Genomic DNA, 21,140 nt, shown 5'->3' on the forward strand with positions numbered 1-21,140 from the left:
GCAGTTTTAATGTGACCGCCGCTATCTGTCTACACAAAGATGGCAGCGGTCTGATTTATTGCGCCTGGGCGAATTCCGTAGCTGTCCTGTTATGCATGGCTCCTCCCTCCCGTCCTTGTATGCATGCTTCCTATTGCAAAAAAAACCAAACATTATACTCACCCTCCAGTGTGCCCTCGCAACACCAGCAGCTCTTCCTGTGCTGAGCGATCACGTGGCCTCGCTCATTAAGGTAATGCCTATGGGAGTGGAGACGTGTGCATATTCATTATCTTAATGAGCGGTGCCACGTGATCGCTCAGCACAGGAAGAGCTGTTGGAAGCCGGGACCAACGAGATGCTGCGAGGGCACGCTGAAGGGTGAGTAGGATGTCTTCTGGAAGCTGGCGGCTGCAGCTGTCACTGTGCACGCTATAAGAGAAATGAATATTCATTTCTCTTTAGCAGCGGCACAGGTGTTAGGCACAGCCGCCGGCTCCTGCCTCTGTCACCCACTGCTCCCCCTCCCCCACCGGCTTTCTTGGACAATGACTCGTGTATAAGCCAAGGGGGGCATTTTCAGCACAAAAAAAATACATGAGTATATACAGTATATTACATCAGCCGCATGGCTAATATCCATATATGCCCCATTATGGATGCTCTCTGTGAATGCTAGTAGAAGCACATTGTCTACGGCACAAACAAGGCTAAGATCCCGAATATAGAATTTCCTAAAGAGAGTTTTAAAAACTAGGCCACATAACTATCTGCAGCAGTATACAATGTTACTACATTTTCTTCATGCTATAAACAAGTCTTTCTATTTTAGGCATACTTTATATCCAAGCTTCCAGACCTGACACCTTTGTATAATTCTTTATTTTACCTCAACCTTTCCTTTAATGAATTCTGGCAATTCCCTGTAGAGGTACGTTGCATTTTTCTTAAAATGTATTTTTGCATTGCTGGATTTAGAAACTCTGCTTAAAGAAAATCTGTCAGCAGATTTTTGCAATGTAATGTGAAAGCAAGCTTAATGTAGCGACACAGACCCTGATTTCAGCGATGTGTTACTTACTGTGTTGCTTGCTGTAGTTTTAATAAAATCAATGTTTTACCACTAGATGACTAGTAAACCTGCAGCCATGTTGTCCTCCATATTCATGAGCTGCTTATTACCCTGCCCCCACGACTAATTGGCAGCTTTCTGCCTATGCACAGTGTACACAGAAAACAGCTAATCAGTAGTGTGGGTGGGGTTCTACAGAGCCATGCATTCAGAGAATTGGTAGATCTGCAGCAGGTAAAACTGCTCCCAGACGGGGTAGTGAGAGCCTGGTTACAGATTCCTTTTAAATTAGATATAGATTATTAGAAACCCTGTATAGCAATGCTGTAATGTATAATGAGATTTTGGTTTTGACACATTATTATGTGCACTATAGAATTGGTATTTGGAAGCTGATTGTGTCATTTTTTGCCACATACAACTAATGTATATTTCCACCCTTAGAGATAGAAAGATAAGTACACAAAGCAGTGGCTATTTATAATAAAACATGTTTTCAATAAAATAACATTTACTGTAAATGAGAAAAATTTATGTCACCCATAAGCTTAATAGACTTCTTTCACCTCCAATGACTTTATTTGTACCATAAAAAATAGCTCTAAATAAAAAAGGCCTTTATCTCTGAAGCGGTTTGGCAGATTGTAAAACAACAAAAACCAGCATACCTAGTGGTGTAGTGGGAATATAATAAAAGCTAAAAGTGGCCACTTTTATCTTTGTGACAGGTTCTGATTAAGTAGGTACAGCGGGCAGGGCCTGCCAGATGGTATGTGGATGACAGTAGAGCGTGCAGTACAGCAGGCAGACTAGCAGATCAGTAACAGAACCAGAAGTGTAGATTTAGGCTACCTTCACATTTGCGTTGTGCGCCGCAGCGTCGGCGACGCAAAGCACAACGCAAATGTAAACGCATGCACAACGCAGCGTTTTGTGACGCATGCGTCCATTTTTGCATGGTTTTGGGCGCAGAAAAAACTGCAACTTGCTGCGTCCTCTGCGCCCTGACGCATGCACCACAGTGACGCATGCGTCACAAAATGCAAGTGCAACGCATGTCCATGCGCCCCCATGTTAAATATAGGGGTGCATGACGCATGCGGCGACGCTGCAGTGCCCGACGCTGCGGCGCAGAACGCTAATGTGAACGTAGCCTAACAGAGGAACAGATGTGTGTAGTCAGTCTGGGGCTTTCAGCAATCAAATGTTTAATCAGCAGACTGATAGTCAAAGGCAGAGACATATGCAATCAGCAAGTGGGTGGTTAACTGCATTACTGCTGAACAAGCAAACTGGATACTTACGTGCAGAAAAAGGTTACTGTTGCAGCAGCATGATAGTGTGTACAGCTCCAGTTTTAGCAGAGAAGAGTTAGGCCATGTTCACACTTTGCAACGTCCCTCTGCGGGTTCTCCCGCAGCAGAATTGATAAATCTGCAGGGCAAAACCGCTGCGGTTATCCCTGCAGATTTATCGCAGTTTGTTTTGCGATTTACGCTGCGGGATTACTCCTATACTATTGATGCTGCATATGCAGCAATATACAGCATCAATAGTAATGTTAAAAATTGGTTATACTCACCCTCTGATGTCCGGATGTCCTGGGCGCTGCACGCGGCGCTCCGGTTCCAAAGATGCTGTGCCGAGAAGGACCTTCGTGACGTCACGGTCATGTGACCGCGGCGTCATCACGGTCATGTGACCGCGACGTCACCGCAGGTCCTGCTCGCACAGCAACTGAGACCGGGCGGCCGCGTGCAGCGCTGAGAGGTGAGTATAGCATCATTTTTTCTTTTAATTCTTTTTTTTACACTATTTATGCTTCCCAGGACCTGGAGGAGAGTCTCCTCTCCTCCACCCCGGGTAGCAACCGCACATTATCCGCTTACTTCCCGCAACGTGGGCACAGCCCCATGCGGGAAGTAAGCGGTTCAATGCATTCCTATGTGTGCAGAATCACAGCGATTCTGCACAAAGAAGTGACATGCTGCGGGTTGTAAACCGCTGCGTTTCTGCGCGGTTTTTCCCGCAGCATGTGCACTGCGGTTTGCGGTTTCCATAGGGTTTACATGTTAATGTAAACACTATGGAAACTGCTGTGGACCCGCAGCATCAAAATCGCCGCGGATCTGCGGTAAAAACTGCAAAGTGTGAACGTGGCCTTATTCTTACAGCAAATTGTTTCTTCAGAGAGGAAGAGGACTAGAACTCTAGTACCACCTATTGGAAGTAGCAATCCTAAAAGTCAGTGTCGACCCTTTAACGAGCCTTGTCATATGACTTAAGATAAGAGCCAAACCAGAAACTCAATTTGCAGACACTGTGTTTCGGGGTACTGCCCCTCGTCAGTGCAAAGTGTGAGATCTGGATCAGACGCGTCTTACAGCAGAGAAATGGTAAACCGCAGCCAGGAAGTAAATGCAGATGGATAATAATCAAGTAGGAGTTCAATGAAGAGATGATTTGACAGGTGAGAGAAGTGAATAATGAAGCGAAACTCCTGGAGGACATGTGTTAGCTGAATGCAAAATTACTGAAAACTCAGACAGAACATAGCTGTCAGTCTTATAAAGCCTTGTGTGATGATGGAGAAGAGAGGCGGCCATAGGGAATGGGAGCAGGACCTGAGGGTTAGATAAGTAAGGCTAGTGTCCCGCCATGTGGCTGACAGCCAGCCCTGCTTTTGGCCTCCAAAGTGCATACGTTTGTGGTAACAGTGAAGTATTATCTGTGCTCTTGTGCCCATACAGGCAGTGGCTTATTGTGGTCACTATTTTACATTACCGATGTGCTGCCCTTAGCTTTGGGTAGAGCTTCATCCAGGCACCTAGCCACAGCTTGTGACTGCATCCGTGCTATTGTTGTTACCGTACTTCCCTGTATTGCAGGTGTACAATCTTGAATATTTGGAATCCCTTAAACTAAGGAACAACCCCATCAAGGAAATCCCATATGGTATTCACAAGCTGAAGAGGCTCCGAACTTTCATTGTATCGTTTTGTTCTTTGTCATCTCTTCCTGCTGGGTATGATGTTCACAACACCGTAAAAAGCTTGAAGGAGAATTTCCATCTGTTCTATGCATAGCATGTCCATAGAATATGATGCACGGCCCTTCTAAAGGCCTAATCTGCAGCTCTCCCTTATTAGGTTTTACATTTACTAGAGATTGTACATAATTTTATCAGAATTATATATAATATACTTTATGTAAAAGAGTTTGACTTTTGTATTATACAGTATTAAACATTGATATAACGCAAATGTGCTTGAAGCCATACATGTTACATTGGGATAGTGGTACATCAGTGTCATGTCTGAGTGTTTCATCTTAGTCTATCTGATAAACATTATTTTTAATTATTTTGTAGGCTGTTCCTACTGCCATATCTGCAGGTGCTGGATGTGTCCTACAATAACATTACTTCAATTCCAAATGACATATCTAATCTCAGGTAATAAATAATAAATGAATATTGTCATACCTGCATAAAGGCAATTCTAACTTTGCTGGTGCTTTGTTTTCATATCCTGCCAATGGCATTACTGAGCCCTCTCTACATAAATACTTAGCGTAAAAATTAGACTAGACAATCTGATAATGAGCCAGATTTATAACCGTGGATCCTGCTTTATCATAAATCTGATGCAATTTTAATCACTTTTGTCTAACCTCTTGGATACTGGGCTCACACGAGCATATTAAAAATTGCATTTTTATATCCAAAGAAAATGGACAATTTGGGCTTTAATATAGTTTTTTTTATATTTGATCCGTATTTCATACATTTATCTGATTTTGTCATCCATATTACAACAGCCCGTTTTAAAATTGAAAAGAAAATTATACAAGGCCTATGTTATATTAACCCCTTCGCCCCAAAGCCTGTTTTCAACTTCCTAACCAGGCCAATTTTTACAATTCTGAACACTGTCAATTTATGAGGTCACAACTCTGGAACGCTTCAACGGATCCTGGTGATTCTGAGACTGTTTTCGCATGGCATATTGTACTTTATGATAGTGGTAAAAATTTATTTGATAGGACTTGCGTTTATTTGTGAAAAAAATGGAAATTTGGTGAAAATTTTGAAAATTTCACAATTTTCAAACTTTTAATTTTTATGCCATTAAAGCACAAAGTCATATCGCACAAAATAGTTAATAAATAACATTTCCCACATGTCTACTTTACATCAGCACAATTTTGGAAACATAATTTTTTTTGTTCGGAAGTTATAAAGGTTAAAAATTGACTAGCGATTTCTCATTTTTACAACAAAATTTTCAAAACCATTTTTATAGGGACCACCTCACACTTGAAGTGACTTTGAGGGGCCTATATGACAGAAATTACCCAAAAATGACACCATCCTAAAAACTTCACCCTTCAAGGTGCTCAAAACCACATTCAAGAAGTTAATTAACCCTTCAGGTGCTTCACAGGAATTTTTGGAATGTGGAAGGAAAAAATTAACATTTACTTTTCTTTCACAAAATGTTTCCTTTAGACCTATTTTTTTTTACTTTCTCAAGGGTGACAGGAGAAAATGGACCATACATTTTGTTGTGCAATTTCTCCTGTGCAATTTCTCCTGAGCATGCTGATACCCCATATGTATGGGAAATCTACTGTTTGGGCACACGGCAAGGCTCGGAAGGAGCACCATTTTACTTTTTGAATGTAAAATATGCTGGAATAGTTAGCGTCTGCCATGTCGTGTTTGGAGAGCCCCTGATGTGCCTAAACAGTAAAAACCCCCAACAAGTGACACCATTTTGGAAACTAGACCCCTTAGGAAACTTATCTAGATCTGTATTGAGCACCTTGAACCCACAGGTGCTTCACAGAAGTTTATAACGTAGAGCCATGGAAATAAAAAAATCCAATTTTTCCCAAATAAATCTTTTTAGCTCCAAATTTTGCATTTACATAAGGTTAAAAGGAAAAATTGTGCCATACAACTTGTTGTACAATTTCTCCTGGGTACGCGGATACCCAATATGTGGAGGAAAAGAACTGTTTGTGCGCACAGCAGGGCTCGGAAGGAAAGGCGTTCCATTTTACTTTTTGAATGGAAAATTTGATGGAATAATTAGCGGTTGCCATGTCACGTTTGGAGAGCCCCTGTTGTGCCTAAACAGTGGAAACTCCCCACAAGTGACACCATTTTGGAAAGTAGACCCATTTGGGACCTTATCTAGATGTGTATTGAGCACCTTGAACCCCCAGGTGCTTCACAGAAGTTTATAACGTTAAGCCATGAAAATAAAATAAATCACATTTTTCCTACAAAAATCTTTTTTAGCCTCAAATTCTGTATTTTCACAAGTGCAAAAGGAGAAAATGAACCCCAAAGTTTGTTGCTCAATTTATCCTGAGTTGACCGATTCCCCATATGTCGTCAAAAACTACTTTTGAGGCACAGTGCAAAGCTCAGAAGGGAAGTAGCGCCATATTACATTTCTTTGAGGGTGCCATGTTACATTGGCAGAGCCCCTGAGGTGCCAGAACAGCAGAATCCCCTATGAGTGACCCCATTTTACCAACTAAATCTTTCAATAAATTCATGTAGGGGTGCAGTGATTATATTGACACAACAGGTGTGTCACTAACTTTTATACCATTTGGCAGTGAAGAAAAAAATAATTTACATTTTTACCACCAAGATTATGCGTTAGCCCCAAGTTTTACATTTTCACACTGGGAAATGGGTAAAAATGGCACCAAAATATGTCCCACAATTTCTGCTGAATATAGAAATACCCCATATGTGGATGTACAGTACTACTTTGCCATACAGAGGGACTCGGGAGGGACTGAGCGCTATTTGCCTCCCGGAGCGCAGATTTTCCTAGACTAGTTTGTGGATTCCATATAAAGAGCCCCTAAGTGCTAGAAAAGCAAAATTCCCCTCAAATGATCCCACTGTGGAAATTATAACCCTTTGGGAATTTATCTACATATGTTGTGGCGATTTTAACTCCATGGGTGTTTTCTAGAAGCAGACAGCAGTGGATGTTGCCGAGTGAAAATTGCAAACTGCCGTTGTAGTGACCAGTACGCTGTAGTGACCAGTACATTATGCCCAGCTCATGCTTCTGGAGACAAGTACCTGTAAATTAGGCGGGCTCTGATCACTACAGAAATGCCCAACATGTGGGTGCTACATGTTGTTTAGGCACACTGGGGCTCAGAAGGGAGTAGGGGCATTTGGATATGGGAGTGGAGAATTTGCTGAATTTCTTTTGGCGGGTGAGGAGCCATGTCGCTTTTCCAGAGCCTTTGTAATACTAGTAACGTGGAAGCCCCCCATATTTCTGTTAACAGATGTCGGACCTGAGTGAGGACTTGCTTTTTTTGTGGATCGAGTGGAAGCTTTTATTGGGAATATTTTACGTAAAGTTAGGGATCACATTTATCCGGCGCTCTACGCTGACCACTTACTTTGGGGTTTGCATCTAAATCTCTGAGTGACATGATTCAGATGGAATTCTGAGGGATCCATTCACTATAATGAGGCAGCAGAGTTAATCTGGACTCCGTCTGGCCTCTGTTCCGCGGTGTCCTTCTTTTCAGAAGCGCACAAAACTGTGGCCGACTGCACTTTTATGCAATCCTAAAAAGACGGACACCGTAGTCTCATTGGATGCGCGTAAAGCGTTTTTATAGTGTTGAATGGTGCTATCTTTGGGAGGTTTTGAGATCTTTTGGTTTCGGGCCGACTTTTATTTCGTAGGTGAGGTTATTGTATTCTTCTCCGACTGCTAGGGTGAGAGTTAATGGAAAGTTGTCTGGAAGTTTTGGTTTATGTAGGGGACTAGGCAGGGGTGTCCGCTGTCTCCGCTGCTATTTGCGTTGGCAGTGGAGCCCCTGGCACAGACAATTAGGAGCTCGACTTCGGTCAGGGGGTTCCGGTATGGCATAATAGAAGAGAAAATAGCCCTATATGCAGATTACATGTTACTCTTTTTAGAAAATTCTGGAGAGGCATTGGAGGGTGTGATGCATATTCTTAGGACATTTGGTGATATATCGGGTCTTGAAATCAATTGGGCGAAGTCAAATATCTTGATAGTGGCTAAAGGGGGCGTTGGCATCCCAATATCAAGGGAAGGTAGTAAGCTGACAGTGGTTTCTCAGTTCAAATATTTAGGTGTTCAAGTGTCTTTTCCTCTCTCGAGCTACGTCGATCTGAATCTGTCCCCATTGTTGGACAGGTTTAGGAAGAAAATAGGGGCGTGGTGCAAGTTATGTCCCTCAGTGGTGGGAAGGATAAACTTAATTAAAATTATTCTTATGCCTCAATTATTGTATATATTGCATAATTCCCCCGTTTGGTTGCCCCGAAAGAAGTATCATACCATTAACTATATATTTCGAGACCTTGTTTGGAGGAAGAAACAGCCAAGAATTAGGCTGGAATTGCTTCAGAGGCCTAATGATGGGGGGGATTGGCCCTTCCAAATCCCTGGATCTACTTTTTGGCAGCGCAGGGTAAGCAGATGAGAGGTTGGAGAGAGGTGAATGGACTGGGTTCGGTTCAGCGGATTTTGGTTTGGTTGGTGGGAAGGGACCCATTGGTTCAGGGATTGGAGGCAGGGGCATTTGGGAAGTTTGGAACGGCCTATCCTACTTTGATACTGTTTCAAAAAGTATGGGAGGCAATTAAAAAGACAATAGAAGTGGGACTTTTAACAAATCTCTCCCCAATATGGCATAATGAAATACTACCTGAGTTTATTAAAATGGGGGAATTCAAAAATTGGACATCATTGGGTTTTCAATATGTGGCTCAGATTCAGGACGCACAAGGACTGTTACCCTTTGAGGCACTGCAGGAGAGTTATGGGTTGCAGGAGACCTGTAGGTTTCAATATGGACAGTTGAGACATACCTATCTTGCGCAGAGTAAAGCGATGGATATGGGAATTTATAGAGACATTCTGGTGGACTATGTCTGTGCGACGGGAGGAACGAAAGGGGTAGTCTCGGATATTTATAGGGATTTGTTATATATCTTTCTAAATAGATTCCCTATTAAGGCAAAAGAGAAATGGGAGGAAGAGTTGGGAAGGATAGAGGAAGATAAATGGGAGGATATCATGGAATATATTCCCCAATTATCATTAAGTGAGCCGGGTAGACTTTCGCAAATATATGTGCTTCACAGAGTATATAGAACTCCAGATAGGCTATATAAAGCATGGCTGAGACAGACTTCCGAGTGTCCTAGGTGCCAGTACAAGGGGGCAGGGATTCTACACATGTTATGGCAATGTACGAGATTGAATTCATATTGGTTGGAGGTGGGAGAAGCGATTGGGAAATCGTATGGCTGTACAATCGCAAGCGTTCCTGTGATATATATTTTGGGATATGTGAAAGAGATCCGAGTTCCAAATCATCATAAAATGGCCATAGTTAGATTATTGTATGTTGCGCGAAAGCTAATTGCCAGGCACTGGTTGAGTGAGGTACCGTAGACTCTGCAGGAATTTTATAGACAGTCTGATATGGTTATTAATATGGAAAAGGGTATTTCTCCTTCGCCACATTGGGGGACACAGGACCATGGGTGTTATGCTGCTGTCACTAGGAGGCTGACTGTTGTGAATTCCGTTCTTGGGCTCCATCCTGTGGTTGCGAATGGTATTTTTGGGAATTCTGCTCTTGGGCTCCCTCTGGTGGTTTCAAGTGGAACTTAGCAGCTGCTCTGACTAATCGGTTCCCTGGCCTTGTTATTTAACTGGGCTTTTGGCTGTAGTTGATGCCAGCTGCCAATGTTTCTTCCTGTGGATTCAGTCCTTTCCTGGAAGTTCTCTGTTGGCCAGTCCATTTCAGCTTAAGATAAGTTCTGCTAGTTTTGGGGTGTTTCCCTGCTTATGACCTTCTGTTCAGTTTATGTTATGTCTCTTTTGTCCAGCTTGTCATTATGAAATATTTCGGCTAGTTGGAAGCTCTGGGGTTGCAGATTTGCCCCTCCACACCGTGAGTCGGTGTGGAGGTTATTTTTGTAAACTCTGCGTGGACATTTAGTTTTTATACTGACCGCACAGTAGCCTTTTCTATCTCTGTCTATTTAGATAGTATTGGCCTCCTTTGCTAAAATCTAGTTTCATTTCTGAGTTTGTCATTTTCCTCTTCACTCACCGTCAATATCTGTGGGGGGCTATCCTTCCTTTGGGGGTTTCTCTGAGGCGAGATAGTTTTCCGTTTCCATCTTCAGGGGTAGCTAGTTCTTAGGCTGTGCAGAGGCGTCTAGGCAGAGATAGGAACGCTCCACGGCTATTTCTAGTGTTGGTGTTAGGAGTAGGGATTGCGGTCAGTAAAGCTACCACCTCCTCAGAGCTAGTACATTATTTGTTCTACCCACTAGGTCATTTCAGTGCTGCTCTGTAATCACTAGGTCATATTGGTGATTACTGTCTGTGGAGCTGCCACCTCCTCTGAGCTTGTCCATGATTGGTTTTACCCACCAGGTCATCTCAGTACCACTCCGTAACCACCAGGTCATAACAGCTGACACTAAGTTGAGACAAAAAGAGTTAGCTCCTCCCCTGCAGTATACACCCTCATGATGGCTTCCAGAGACCCAGTTCAAGCTTAGTGTCCGTAGGAGGCACACTGGATTTAACCTTTTTACTGGATGAAGGGGCAACAGAACCTTTCAAGGCTCCGATCTCCCCGAATCAACAACAGGCGAGCACGGGAGTTTTACCTCTCCGTATCCTCTCCTGCAACGTGGGATGCCACTACCTGAGCTGACGTTTGGGGCGACGGGCCCCTTCAAGGGCACCGATCTCCCCCCCGATTCACAGACAAGCACTGGTGTGTCACCTCCAGTATCCTCTTCTGCAGCCAGGTCTTATTGCTGGACATCTGCCCTGCCCACCAGGTCTCACCCTTGGCTGTTCAGAGGCACGTTTCCACTGTGGTGTCCGTGCAGCCCCCACTGCATCACCACTGAAAAAGTGGATGATGGAAGGAGGCGGACGGTTCCTCTCCACCCCCCTTTCATGGGGATGGTGGATGGAGGCTCCCCTAACCCTGCACTGTCCTATCTACCTTGGGAGCTGGTACAGAGGAGATCCGAGTTTTCTCAGGCCCCCCCCACTTAGGGGTAAGTGCATGTAGGGGTTGCATTTTGGGGAGGGCTCCATGGCGGTATGGGCTCCGCGACGTTTTTTCCCGGCGGTCCGTGGGTGCGCGCCGGCCGAAGCCGAAAATTTAGTCCCCGGCTTCGGCCTAGTACAGGCCGCATCTCGATAGGCTCCGCCCACACTCGCATCATTCATGCAGCTCTGCCCCCGGTCCTGGCGCTTCTCGCTCCTTGCGAGACTACCCCACGAAATCTCGGCGGCCATCTTCCTCTGCACAGCAGCGCCGGCCGGCTTCTCTCACAACGTCCAGCAGCTCCAGAGGTTGTTTTCTGTCCATATCCGTTTGTGGGGCACAGGACCTGGGTAAGGAGGCGGCGCTTAGCGCTTCCCTGCAGCGTTACCCCTCAGCTTCCACTAGCAGCCTCTTTTCTCACTTTGGGGTACAACATGTCGCAGTCAAGGGGTAAAAAGACCACTAAGGTGCATACCACCTTTTTTACTGCGTGTACCACCTGCCAGACTCCTCACTCTCGGCCTCAAAGTTCCCCTCTCTGCCCTGCCTGTGATGCCCAATGTGCCCAGGAGCCGTCCGCCGCTACCGACCCCAGTGTATCTAGCCCCCCTCAGTGGGCCGCATCACTGTCGCAGTCCATGGCTTCGTTGGCCAAAGCGATTGAATCCCTTCATGACCCCTCCGGGGAGCGGGGCACTCTTTTTCATGGGTTAAGAGATCCCTCCATATCAGGGGAAGCGTCGGCCAGCAGGGGCCGATCTCACCGCAAGGAGGCACGGTCATCCAAAAAACGGATCCGCACTACCTCTCCTGAGCATTCACCATGCCATTCAGCCTCTGGTAGCTTCGCTTCTCGCTCACCCTCTCCAGGGGCTCGTAGCAATCACGACTCTGAGTATGAGTCTGACGCATCTTTAGATCCGGATGCTCCGGAGTTTAGATCTACTGTTGACTCCCTCATCGAGGCAGTCAATCATGCGCTAAAAGTGGACGATGACCCTAATTCGGTTCCGGACCATTCAGTCTCCTTTACGAGAACCAAGCGTTCCCATAAGGTGTTCGCCTCTCACCCAGATTTCCTGGATATAGTCCGGCGACACAGGGAGCGACCAGATAAGCGTTTTACGGGCAAAAAGGCCCTGGAATCGAAGTATCCCTTTTCCGCAGATCTTGTTAAAGATTGGACGGAATCTCCACTAGTAGATCCTCCGGTATCGCGCTTGGCTACCAGGACGCTCTTATCCGTACCTGATGGTGCTTCAATTAAAAATCCCACAGAATGCCAGCTAGATTCCCTAGCTCGCTCAGTGTACGAGGCCTCAGGTTCCTCCCTATCTCCTTCCTTCACTGTGGCTTGGGTCGCCAAAGCGATGGTTTTCTGGTCAGATGCCCTGGCAAAATCCATTCAGGAACAGGATCTCCCGTCTGAGGCGGCAGACCTTGCCAAACAAATTGCCATGGCTGGAGATTATGTGATGTACGCGTCTTTAGACGCAGCGGACTGTGCGGCAACTGCTGCTTCAAACGCCATCACCATTAGGAGAGCTATTTGGCTTAGAGAGTGGCGCGCAGATTCCTCCTCAAAGAAGTCTCTGATTTCCCGTTTCAGAGCGGACGCCTCTTTGGAGAAAAATTAGACCAGCTTATTTCCGACACTACAGGTGGGAAGAGCAAGTTCCTCCCACAACATAGGCCAAAAACTGCTTTTCAGCGCCAACAATATTTTTGCTTTCGGCCTTTTCGCAGTAGCCCATTCTGGTCCAACTCCGCACCCTCGTCCAGGTCAGAACGATCTCCACGCACAGACAGAGACTCCCGGCCTTCATACCGGCCAAATCAGTCCTGGCGAGGAAAACCTAGACAACCCAGAACCAGAGGGTCCAGGCCTGCAAGATTCCCTTCACAATGACTCGGGGACTCTCCCAGTCGACACCTCCAAAGTAGGCGGACGTCTGCTTCTCTTTCAACAAGTCTGGCTTTCCGTCGTCCACGACGAATGGGTCAGAGATTTGGTGTCTTCTGGTTACAAAATAGAATTCTCCGCCTCTCCTCCAGCAAGGTTTTTCCCCTCTCGTTTCCCAAGTTCGGGGGCTCAATCTCACGCACTTCATCGCGCCATCAAATCCCTCCGCCAAAATGGGGTTATTGTTCCGGTCCCGGAACACCAGAGATTCAGAGGTTTTTACTCAAACCTCTTCGTCGTTCCGAAAAAGGACGGAACGGTGCCCCCTATTTTGGACCTAAAGCTCCTAAACAAGTACGTAAGGGTTCGGCACTTCAGGATGGAGTCACTCCGGTCAGTCATTTCCTCAATGGAGACAGGCGAATTCCTAGCATCAGTAGACATCAAAGATGCTTATCTCCATAACCCAATCTTCCCGCCACATCAAAAGTTCCTCCGTTTCGCCATCCAAGAGGACCACTTTCAATTCACGGCCTTACCCTTCGGCCTTGCCACTGCCCCCAGGGTATTCACAAAGGTCATGGCGGCGGTCATGGCCATTCTTCACTCCCGAGGAGTGGTCGTTTTGCCATACTTGGATGACCTCCTGATAAAGGGTCCGTCTTATCAGGCCTGCGAAGCAAGCGTCCGCATTACCTTGGATTCTCTTTCGCGCCTGGGCTGGTTAATCAACTTGGACAAGTCCCCCCCCATTCCTGCCCAATGGATCTCCTTCCTAGGCATGATCCTGAACATGTCAAAGGGGCTGGTCTTGCTACCTCGGTCCAAGGCCCAAGAGCTTCAGCAGGGAGTTCGGACGCTCTGTCATCCGCGCCCGCGGTCCATTCGGTTTGCCATGAGGATCCTGGGGAAAATGGTGGCCGCAATAGAAGCGGTTCCCTTCTCTCAGCTCCATCTGCGCCCTTTACAACAGGCTCTGCTGGACAATTGGGACAGGAGTCCCTTATCCCTCGATCGGCCATGTCCTCTGTCCCCACGGATCAGGCAAGCCCTCACATGGTGGACTCTGGGATCATCTCTCCTCCAGGGGAGGTCTTTTCTCCCGATCCGCTGGCTGGTGGTAGCTACCGACGCCAGTCTCCTCGGTTGGGGAGCGGTGTTTCGCCACCACACTGCCCAGGGGCTTTGGACAATTTGGGAGTTGAGACTTCCCATAAACATTTTGGAGATTCGAGCGATCAGACTTGCCCTGAGACGCTTTCACTTCCTACTCGCGGGTCACCCAATTCGAATCCAATCGGACAACGTCACAGCGGTGGCATACATAAACCATCAGGGGGGTACCTGCAGCAGGGCGGCGTTGCAGGAGGTCTCCCACATTCTCCGTTGGGCCGAGGCCAACCACTCCACCATTTCCGCAGTGCACATTCCAGGCGTCGAGAACTGGGCGGCGGATTTTCTCAGCCATCAGGGTCTCGCCTTGGGGGAGTGGGAACTCCATCCGGAGGTTTTCCAGCAGATTTGCCTTCACTGGGGGACTCCGGACGTGGATCTGATGGAGTCCAGAATGAACGGCAAAGTTCCCAACTTCATAGCATGTTCTCGGGATCCCCAGGCCATCGGGGTGGATGCACTGATATCCCCGTTGCATCAGTTCCAACTCCTGTACGTGTGTCCTCCGCTTCCCTTACTGCCAAAGGTGATCCGAAAAATCAAGACGGAGGGGGTTCCGGTGATTCTTGTCGCCCAGGATTGGCCACGTCGCGCATGGTATGCGGAGCTCGTTCAACTCGTATCCGACGTCCCCTGGCGGTTACCAGACCATCCAGACCTGCTTCTCCAAGGGCCGATCTACCACCAGAGCTCAGGGGCCCTACGTTTAATGGCGTGGCTGTTGAAACCTGGATTCTAACTCAAGCTGGTTTCTCCCAGCACGTCATTCCCACCATGATAAGCGCTCGCAAAGCATCTTCCGCTTGCATCTACCACCGCACCTGGAAAACCTTCCCGTGGTGCAGGCTCCGAGGTCGCCCTCCGCTTGTTTTCTCAATCCCTATCATCTTGGATTTTCTCCAGTCAGGCTTGGATTCCGGCCTGGTGCTCAGTTCCCTCAAGGGTCAGATCTCAGCGTTATCTGTGTTGTTCCAACGTAAGATTGCTGCCAACTTGCAGGTCAGGACCTTCATTCAAGGGGTCTCCCATGTGGTACCCCCCTACAGAATGCCTTTAGAGACCTGGGATCTCAATTTGGTTCTGGGCGTGCTTCAGGAACCTCCGTTCGAACCTCTGCAGGAGGTCCCGCTATCTGTCCTCTCCTGGAAGGTCGCCTTCCTTGTGGCAGTAACATCTATCAGACAGGTCTCCGAGTTGGCCGCACTATCCTGCCGGGGGCCTTTTCTTTCCTTTCACCTGGACAAAGTAGTCCTACGCCCATCTCCGGATTTTCACCCTAAGGTGGTTTCATCTTTTCACCTTAACGAAGATATCATTCTTCCCTCCTTCTGCCCACAGCCAAAACACAGGGTCGAAAAGGCCCTGCACACCCTGGATGTGGTACGGGCCCTCAGGAGGTACGTTTCTAGGACTGCTCCCTTCCGCAAATCGGACTCCCTCTTTGTCCTCCCGGAGGGTCACAGAAAGGGTTCAGCTGCGTCTTAGGCCACAATAGCCACATGGATCCGTTCTGCAATTCAAGAGTCCTATCGGGTCAGGGGCAGGCCTATCCCGGCGGGGATTAGAGCACACTCCACTCGGTCGATGGGTGCTTCCTGGGTCATCAGGCACCAGGCAACGGTGAAGCAGGTTTGTAAGGCCGCAACGTGGTCGAGCCTGCATACTTTCACAAGACACTACAATGTCCACATTCAATCCTCTACGGATGCGGCCCTCGGCAGACGTATTCTGCAAGTGGCCGTCGCGCATTTATAGTCAGATGGTACACGGAGTTATTTGGTTGTATTGTTTCCCACCCAGGGACTGCTTTGGGACGTCCCATGGTCCTGTGTCCCCCAATGTGGCGAAGGAGAAATAGGGATTTTTGTGTACTCACCGTAAAATCCTTTTCTCCGAGCCACTCATTGGGGGACACAGCACCCACCCTGTTAGCCTTACGGCTCGTTACCTTTTTGGTTCTTGACTTTCTCTGACATGTTATACTCTAATGTTATGTAATATATTGTTATTAATCTCCTACTGCTTTTACACAGAACTGGGTTTCTGGAAGCCAGCATGAAGGGTGTATACTGCAGGGGAGGAGCTATCTCTTTTTGTCTCAACTTAGTGTCAGCCTCCTAGTGACAGCAGCATAACACCCATGGTCCTGTGTCCCCAATGAGTGGCTCGGAGAAAAGGATTTTACGGTGAGTACACAGAAATCCCTATTTATGAAAAAATGGAAAAGTATGAAAACTTTTGAAACACTTTGGAAACCTTGGATGGAGAGGAACTGAATCCAGTGGGATGTTGTTTTATTATGTAAGCAATGTATGCTATTGTCCTATTCTTGTTTATAAAGGCTTTAACCCCTTAAGCCCCAAGGGTGGTTTGCACGTTAATGACGGGCCAATTTTTACAATTCTGACCACTGTCCCTTTATGAGGTTATAACTCTGGAATGCTTCAAAGGATCCTGATGATTCTGACTTTGTTTTCTTGTGACATATTGTACTTCATGCTAGTAGTAAAATTTCTTCGATAAGACTTGCGTTTATTTGTGAAAAAAACGCATATTTGGCGAAAATTTTGAAAATTTTGCAATTTTACAACTTTGAATTTTTATGCCCTTAAATCACAGAGATACAGTACTGATCAAAAGTTTGGACACACCTTCTCATTTAAAGATTTTTCTGTATTTTCATGACTATGAAAATTGTAAATTCACACTGAAGGCATCAAAACTATGAATTAACACATGTGGAATTATATACTTAACAAAAAAGTGTGAAACAACTGAAAATATATCTTATATTCTAGGTTCTTCAAAGTAGCCACCTTTTACTTTGATGACTGCTTTGCACACTCTTGGCATTCTCTTGATGAGCTTCAAGAGGTGGTCACCGGAAATAATCTTCCAACAATCTTGAAGGAGTTCCCAGAAAGAAAGAAATTGGACCCCGAAAGTTGTTGTGCAATTTGTCCTGAGTACGCTGATAACCCATATGTGGGGGTAAACCACTGTTTGGGCGCATGGCAGAGCTTCCGAAAGGGAAGGAGCGCCGTTTGACTTTTCAATGCAAAATTGACTGGAAATGAGATGTGACGCCATGTTGCGTTTGGAGAGCCACTGATGTGCCTAAACATTGAAACCCCCCAAAAGTGACACAATTTTGGAAAGTAGACCCCCTAAGGAACTTATATAGATGCTTTGTGAGAGCTTTGAAATTAATTTTTTTTTTTTTTTTGCACAAAAATTATTTTTTAGCCCCCAGTTTTGTATTTTCCCAAGGAAAGAGGAGTAATTGGACCCCAAATATTGTTGTCCAATTTGTCCTGAGTACGCTGATACCCCATATGTTGGGGGGGACCACCGTTTGGGCGCATGGCAGAGCTCAGAAGGGAAGGAGCGCCATTTGGAATGCAGACTTAGATGGATTGATCTGCAGGCGTCACGTTACATTTGCAGAGCCCCTGATGTAACTAAACAGTAGAAACCCCCCACAAGTGACCCCATATTGGAACTAGACCCCCCAAAGAGCTTATCTAGATGTGTTGTGAGAACTTTGAACCCCCAAGTGTTTCCCTACAGTTTATAACGCAGAGCCAAGAAAATAAAAAATCATTATTTCCCACAAAAATGGTTTTTTAGTTCCCCAAATTTTTATTTTCCCAAGAGTAACAAGAGAGATTGGACCCCAAAAGTTGTTTTCCAATTTGTCCTGAGTACGCTGATACCCCATATGTTGGAGTAAACCCCTGTTTGGATGCACGGGAGAGCTCGGAAGGGAAGGAGCACTGTTTTACTTTTTCAACGCAGAATTGGCTGGAAGTGAGATCGGACGCCATGTCGTGTTTGAAGAGCCCCTGATGTGCCTAAACAGTGGAAACTCCCAATTCTAACTGAAACCCTAGCCACAACCCTAACCCTAGCCCTAACCCCAACCCTAACCCCAACCCTAGCCCTAACCCTAGCCTTAACCCTAGCCCTAACCCTAGCGGGAAAATGGAAATAAATACTTTTTTTTAATTTTATTATTTTTCCCTAACTAAGGGGGTGATGAAGGGGGGTTTGATTTACTATTTATAGCGGGGGGGTTTAGCGGATTTTTATGATTGACAGCCGTCACACACTAAAAAACGCTTTTTATTGCAAAATATAGTTTTTGCGTCTCCACATTTTGAGAGCTATAATTTTTCCATATTTTGGTCCACAGAGTCATGTGAGGTCTTGTTTTTTGCGGGACGAGTTGACGTTTTTATTGGTAACATGTTCGGGCATGTGACATTTTTTGATCGCTTTTTTTTCCGATTTTTGTGAGACAGAATGACCAAAAACCAGCTATTCTTGAATTTTCTTTTTTTTTTTGGGGGGGGGGGGCGTTTATACCGTTCCACGTTTGGTAAAATTGATAAAGCAGTTTTATTCTTCAGGTCAGTGCAATTACAGTGATACCTCATTTATATCATTTTTTTATGTTTTAGCGCTTTTATACGATAAAAACTATTTTATAGAAAAAATAATTATTTTTGCATCGCTTTATTCTGAGGATTATAACTTTTTTATTTTTTCGCTGATGATGCTGTATGGCGGCTCGTTTTATGCGGGACAAGATGAGATTTTCAGCGGTACCATGGTTATTTACAGTATATCCCTCTTTTTGATCGTGTGTTATTCCACTTTTTGTTCGGCGGTATGAGAATAAAGCGTTGTTTTTTGCCTCTTTTTCTTTTTTTTTTTACCGCGTTTACTGAAGGGGTTAACTAGTGGGACAGTTTTATAGGTGGGGTCGTTACGGACGCGGCGATACTAAATCTGTGTACGTTTATTGTTTTTTTTTATTATTTAGATAAAGAAACACCGGATTACTCACCGGTAATGCTCTTTTATAGAGCCACGACAGCACCCACTTGAGAGAGGGGATCCGCCCCTAGGAACAGGAAACCCTATGGAGAGATAAAAGGGGCGGTCCCCCTCGCTCCCACAGTTGGGTTACAGAGATTGCAAGGAACCGCCCATCAGATTTAGTAGGCAATTTGATTTCAGCATTTATAATTAGTTAACTTAAGTATGGCTAACTACAAGAACCAAAACACCCTTAATCATGCTCCTATAAAAATAACTTATTAGGGTGGGAAGTAAAGGGGTGCTGTCGTGGCTCTATAAAAGAGCATTACCGGTGAGTAATCCGGTGTTTTCTCTTCGCCACGACAGCACCCACTTGAGAGACTTTCAGAGATAGTCATTTGGGAGGGATCACAGTGTTAAGAACTGATCTACCAAAGGACAGGTCAGATGAAGTAGATAAATCCAATCTATAGTGATTATAGAAGATAGTAGGAGAAGCCCAGGTTGCAGCCTTACATATTAGTTCTATTGGAACTTCCGCTCGCTCGGCCCAGGATGATGCTATCGCCCGAGTGGAATGTGCTTTTACGGTCTCAGGTGGGTTCTCCCCTTTGGATGAATAGGCCAGACATATTGCATCCCGAATCCACCGAGATAAAGTACCCTTCGTGATTCCATCTCCTTTTCTATGACCCTGGAAGGAAATAAAGAGAGCCCTGCTCTTCCTCCAGGCGCTAGTTCTATCTAAATAGGCTATTATGGCTCTCCTCACATCTAATGTGTGGTATTTTTGTTCTTCCTGATTCGTAGGGTTATCATAGAAGGAGGGAAGGAAAATTTCTTGTGATCTATGAAATTTAGTGCATATTTTGGGTAAGTAGGAAGGGTCCGTTTTTAGGACAATTCTATCTGGAAATATAGACATAAACGGTGGATCTATCGACAATGCCTGTATGTCACTCACTCTTCTAGCCGATACTAACGCGACAAGAAGAGCTGTCTTGATGGAGACGTGTTTTATGTGAGCTGAATGTAGTGGCTCAAAGGGGTGGTCTGTCAGAGCTTCGAGGACTAAATTAACATCCCAAGGTGGTACATGGGGAATTTGAACTGTCTCTGACCTTTGGCAAGCTGCGATAAACCTAGCTACCCACTTGTTACCTGCAATATCGTGACCATATAACGCCCCCAGCGCAGAAATGTGTACTTTTAAGGTACTGACTGCCAGACCCAAATCGCACCCTTTTTGAAGAAATTCTAGAATCGTAGGAATATGAATTTCGTTTGATAGTGCTGTCGGGTAGAGGTTTAAAAAAATTTTCCACACTCTCACATAAATAGATGTGGTGGATTTTTTCCTACTTAATAGCAGAGTGTCAATTACTTTGTTAGAAAACCCTCCCATCTTTAGCAGCTTCCTCTCAAATTCCAGGCTGTCAACCATAGACCCTTCACATGAGGGTGGTTGAAGGGGCCCTGGAAGAGAAGATCCTGATCCTCCGGAAGGATCCACGGGTCTGAGATCGACATGGCTCTCAGCCAGAAAAACCATGGCCTCTTGGGCCAAAACGGAGCTATTAAGATCACGTTTGCTCTGTCCTCCCTTATCTTCCTGATCACAGTTGGAAGAAGTATTAATGGGGGAAAGGCATATGCTTTCTGGAATGTCCATGGGACTTGCAGAGCATCGAAGATATCTGGATTGTCGGATCGGAACAATGAAGCGAACCTTTTGACTTGTCTGTTGTGTCTCGTCGCAAAAAGGTCTATCTCGGGAGTGCCCCATTTTTTGACTATCATTAAAAAGATACGACGGCTGAGAACCCACTCTCCTTGGCGGAGAGTGTGGCGGCTGAGGAAATCCGCTTTTGGATTGTCGACTCCTCTTACATGCAGTGCTGATAAGGATAGGAGGTGCTCCTCTGCTATGGATAGAATGTCGCCGGCTATAGACATGAGAGCTTCTGATCTTGTTCCCCCTTGGTGGTTTATGTATGCCACCGCTGTCATGTTGTCTGAAAAGATTCTTGTATGCGTTCCGTGTAACTGCGGAAGAAATTTACATATGGC

The 21,140-nt window shown here is 45.7% G+C and overlaps 1 protein-coding gene across 3 annotated transcripts in view; it reads left to right on the forward strand.

Annotated features, from left to right (window-relative positions):
• LRRC63 (leucine rich repeat containing 63) overlaps positions 1 to 21,140 on the forward strand; it is a 68,993-nt gene that overhangs the window by 37,485 nt on the left and 10,368 nt on the right. For all 3 annotated transcript variants that reach the window (XR_013223976.1, XM_077297377.1, XM_077297378.1), the window contains 3 exons: positions 812 to 910; positions 3,940 to 4,076; positions 4,422 to 4,505. Coding sequence is in view for 2 of the 3 variants with exons in the window: in XM_077297377.1 (XP_077153492.1) it covers positions 812 to 910; positions 3,940 to 4,076; positions 4,422 to 4,505 (320 nt within the window). In the remaining variant the exon portion in view is untranslated. The remainder of the gene's footprint in view (positions 1 to 811; positions 911 to 3,939; positions 4,077 to 4,421; positions 4,506 to 21,140) is intronic.

The sequence above is a fragment of the Ranitomeya variabilis genome, chromosome 3 (assembly GCF_051348905.1).
Source record: "Ranitomeya variabilis isolate aRanVar5 chromosome 3, aRanVar5.hap1, whole genome shotgun sequence".
Lineage (NCBI taxonomy): Eukaryota > Metazoa > Chordata > Amphibia > Anura > Dendrobatidae > Ranitomeya > Ranitomeya variabilis.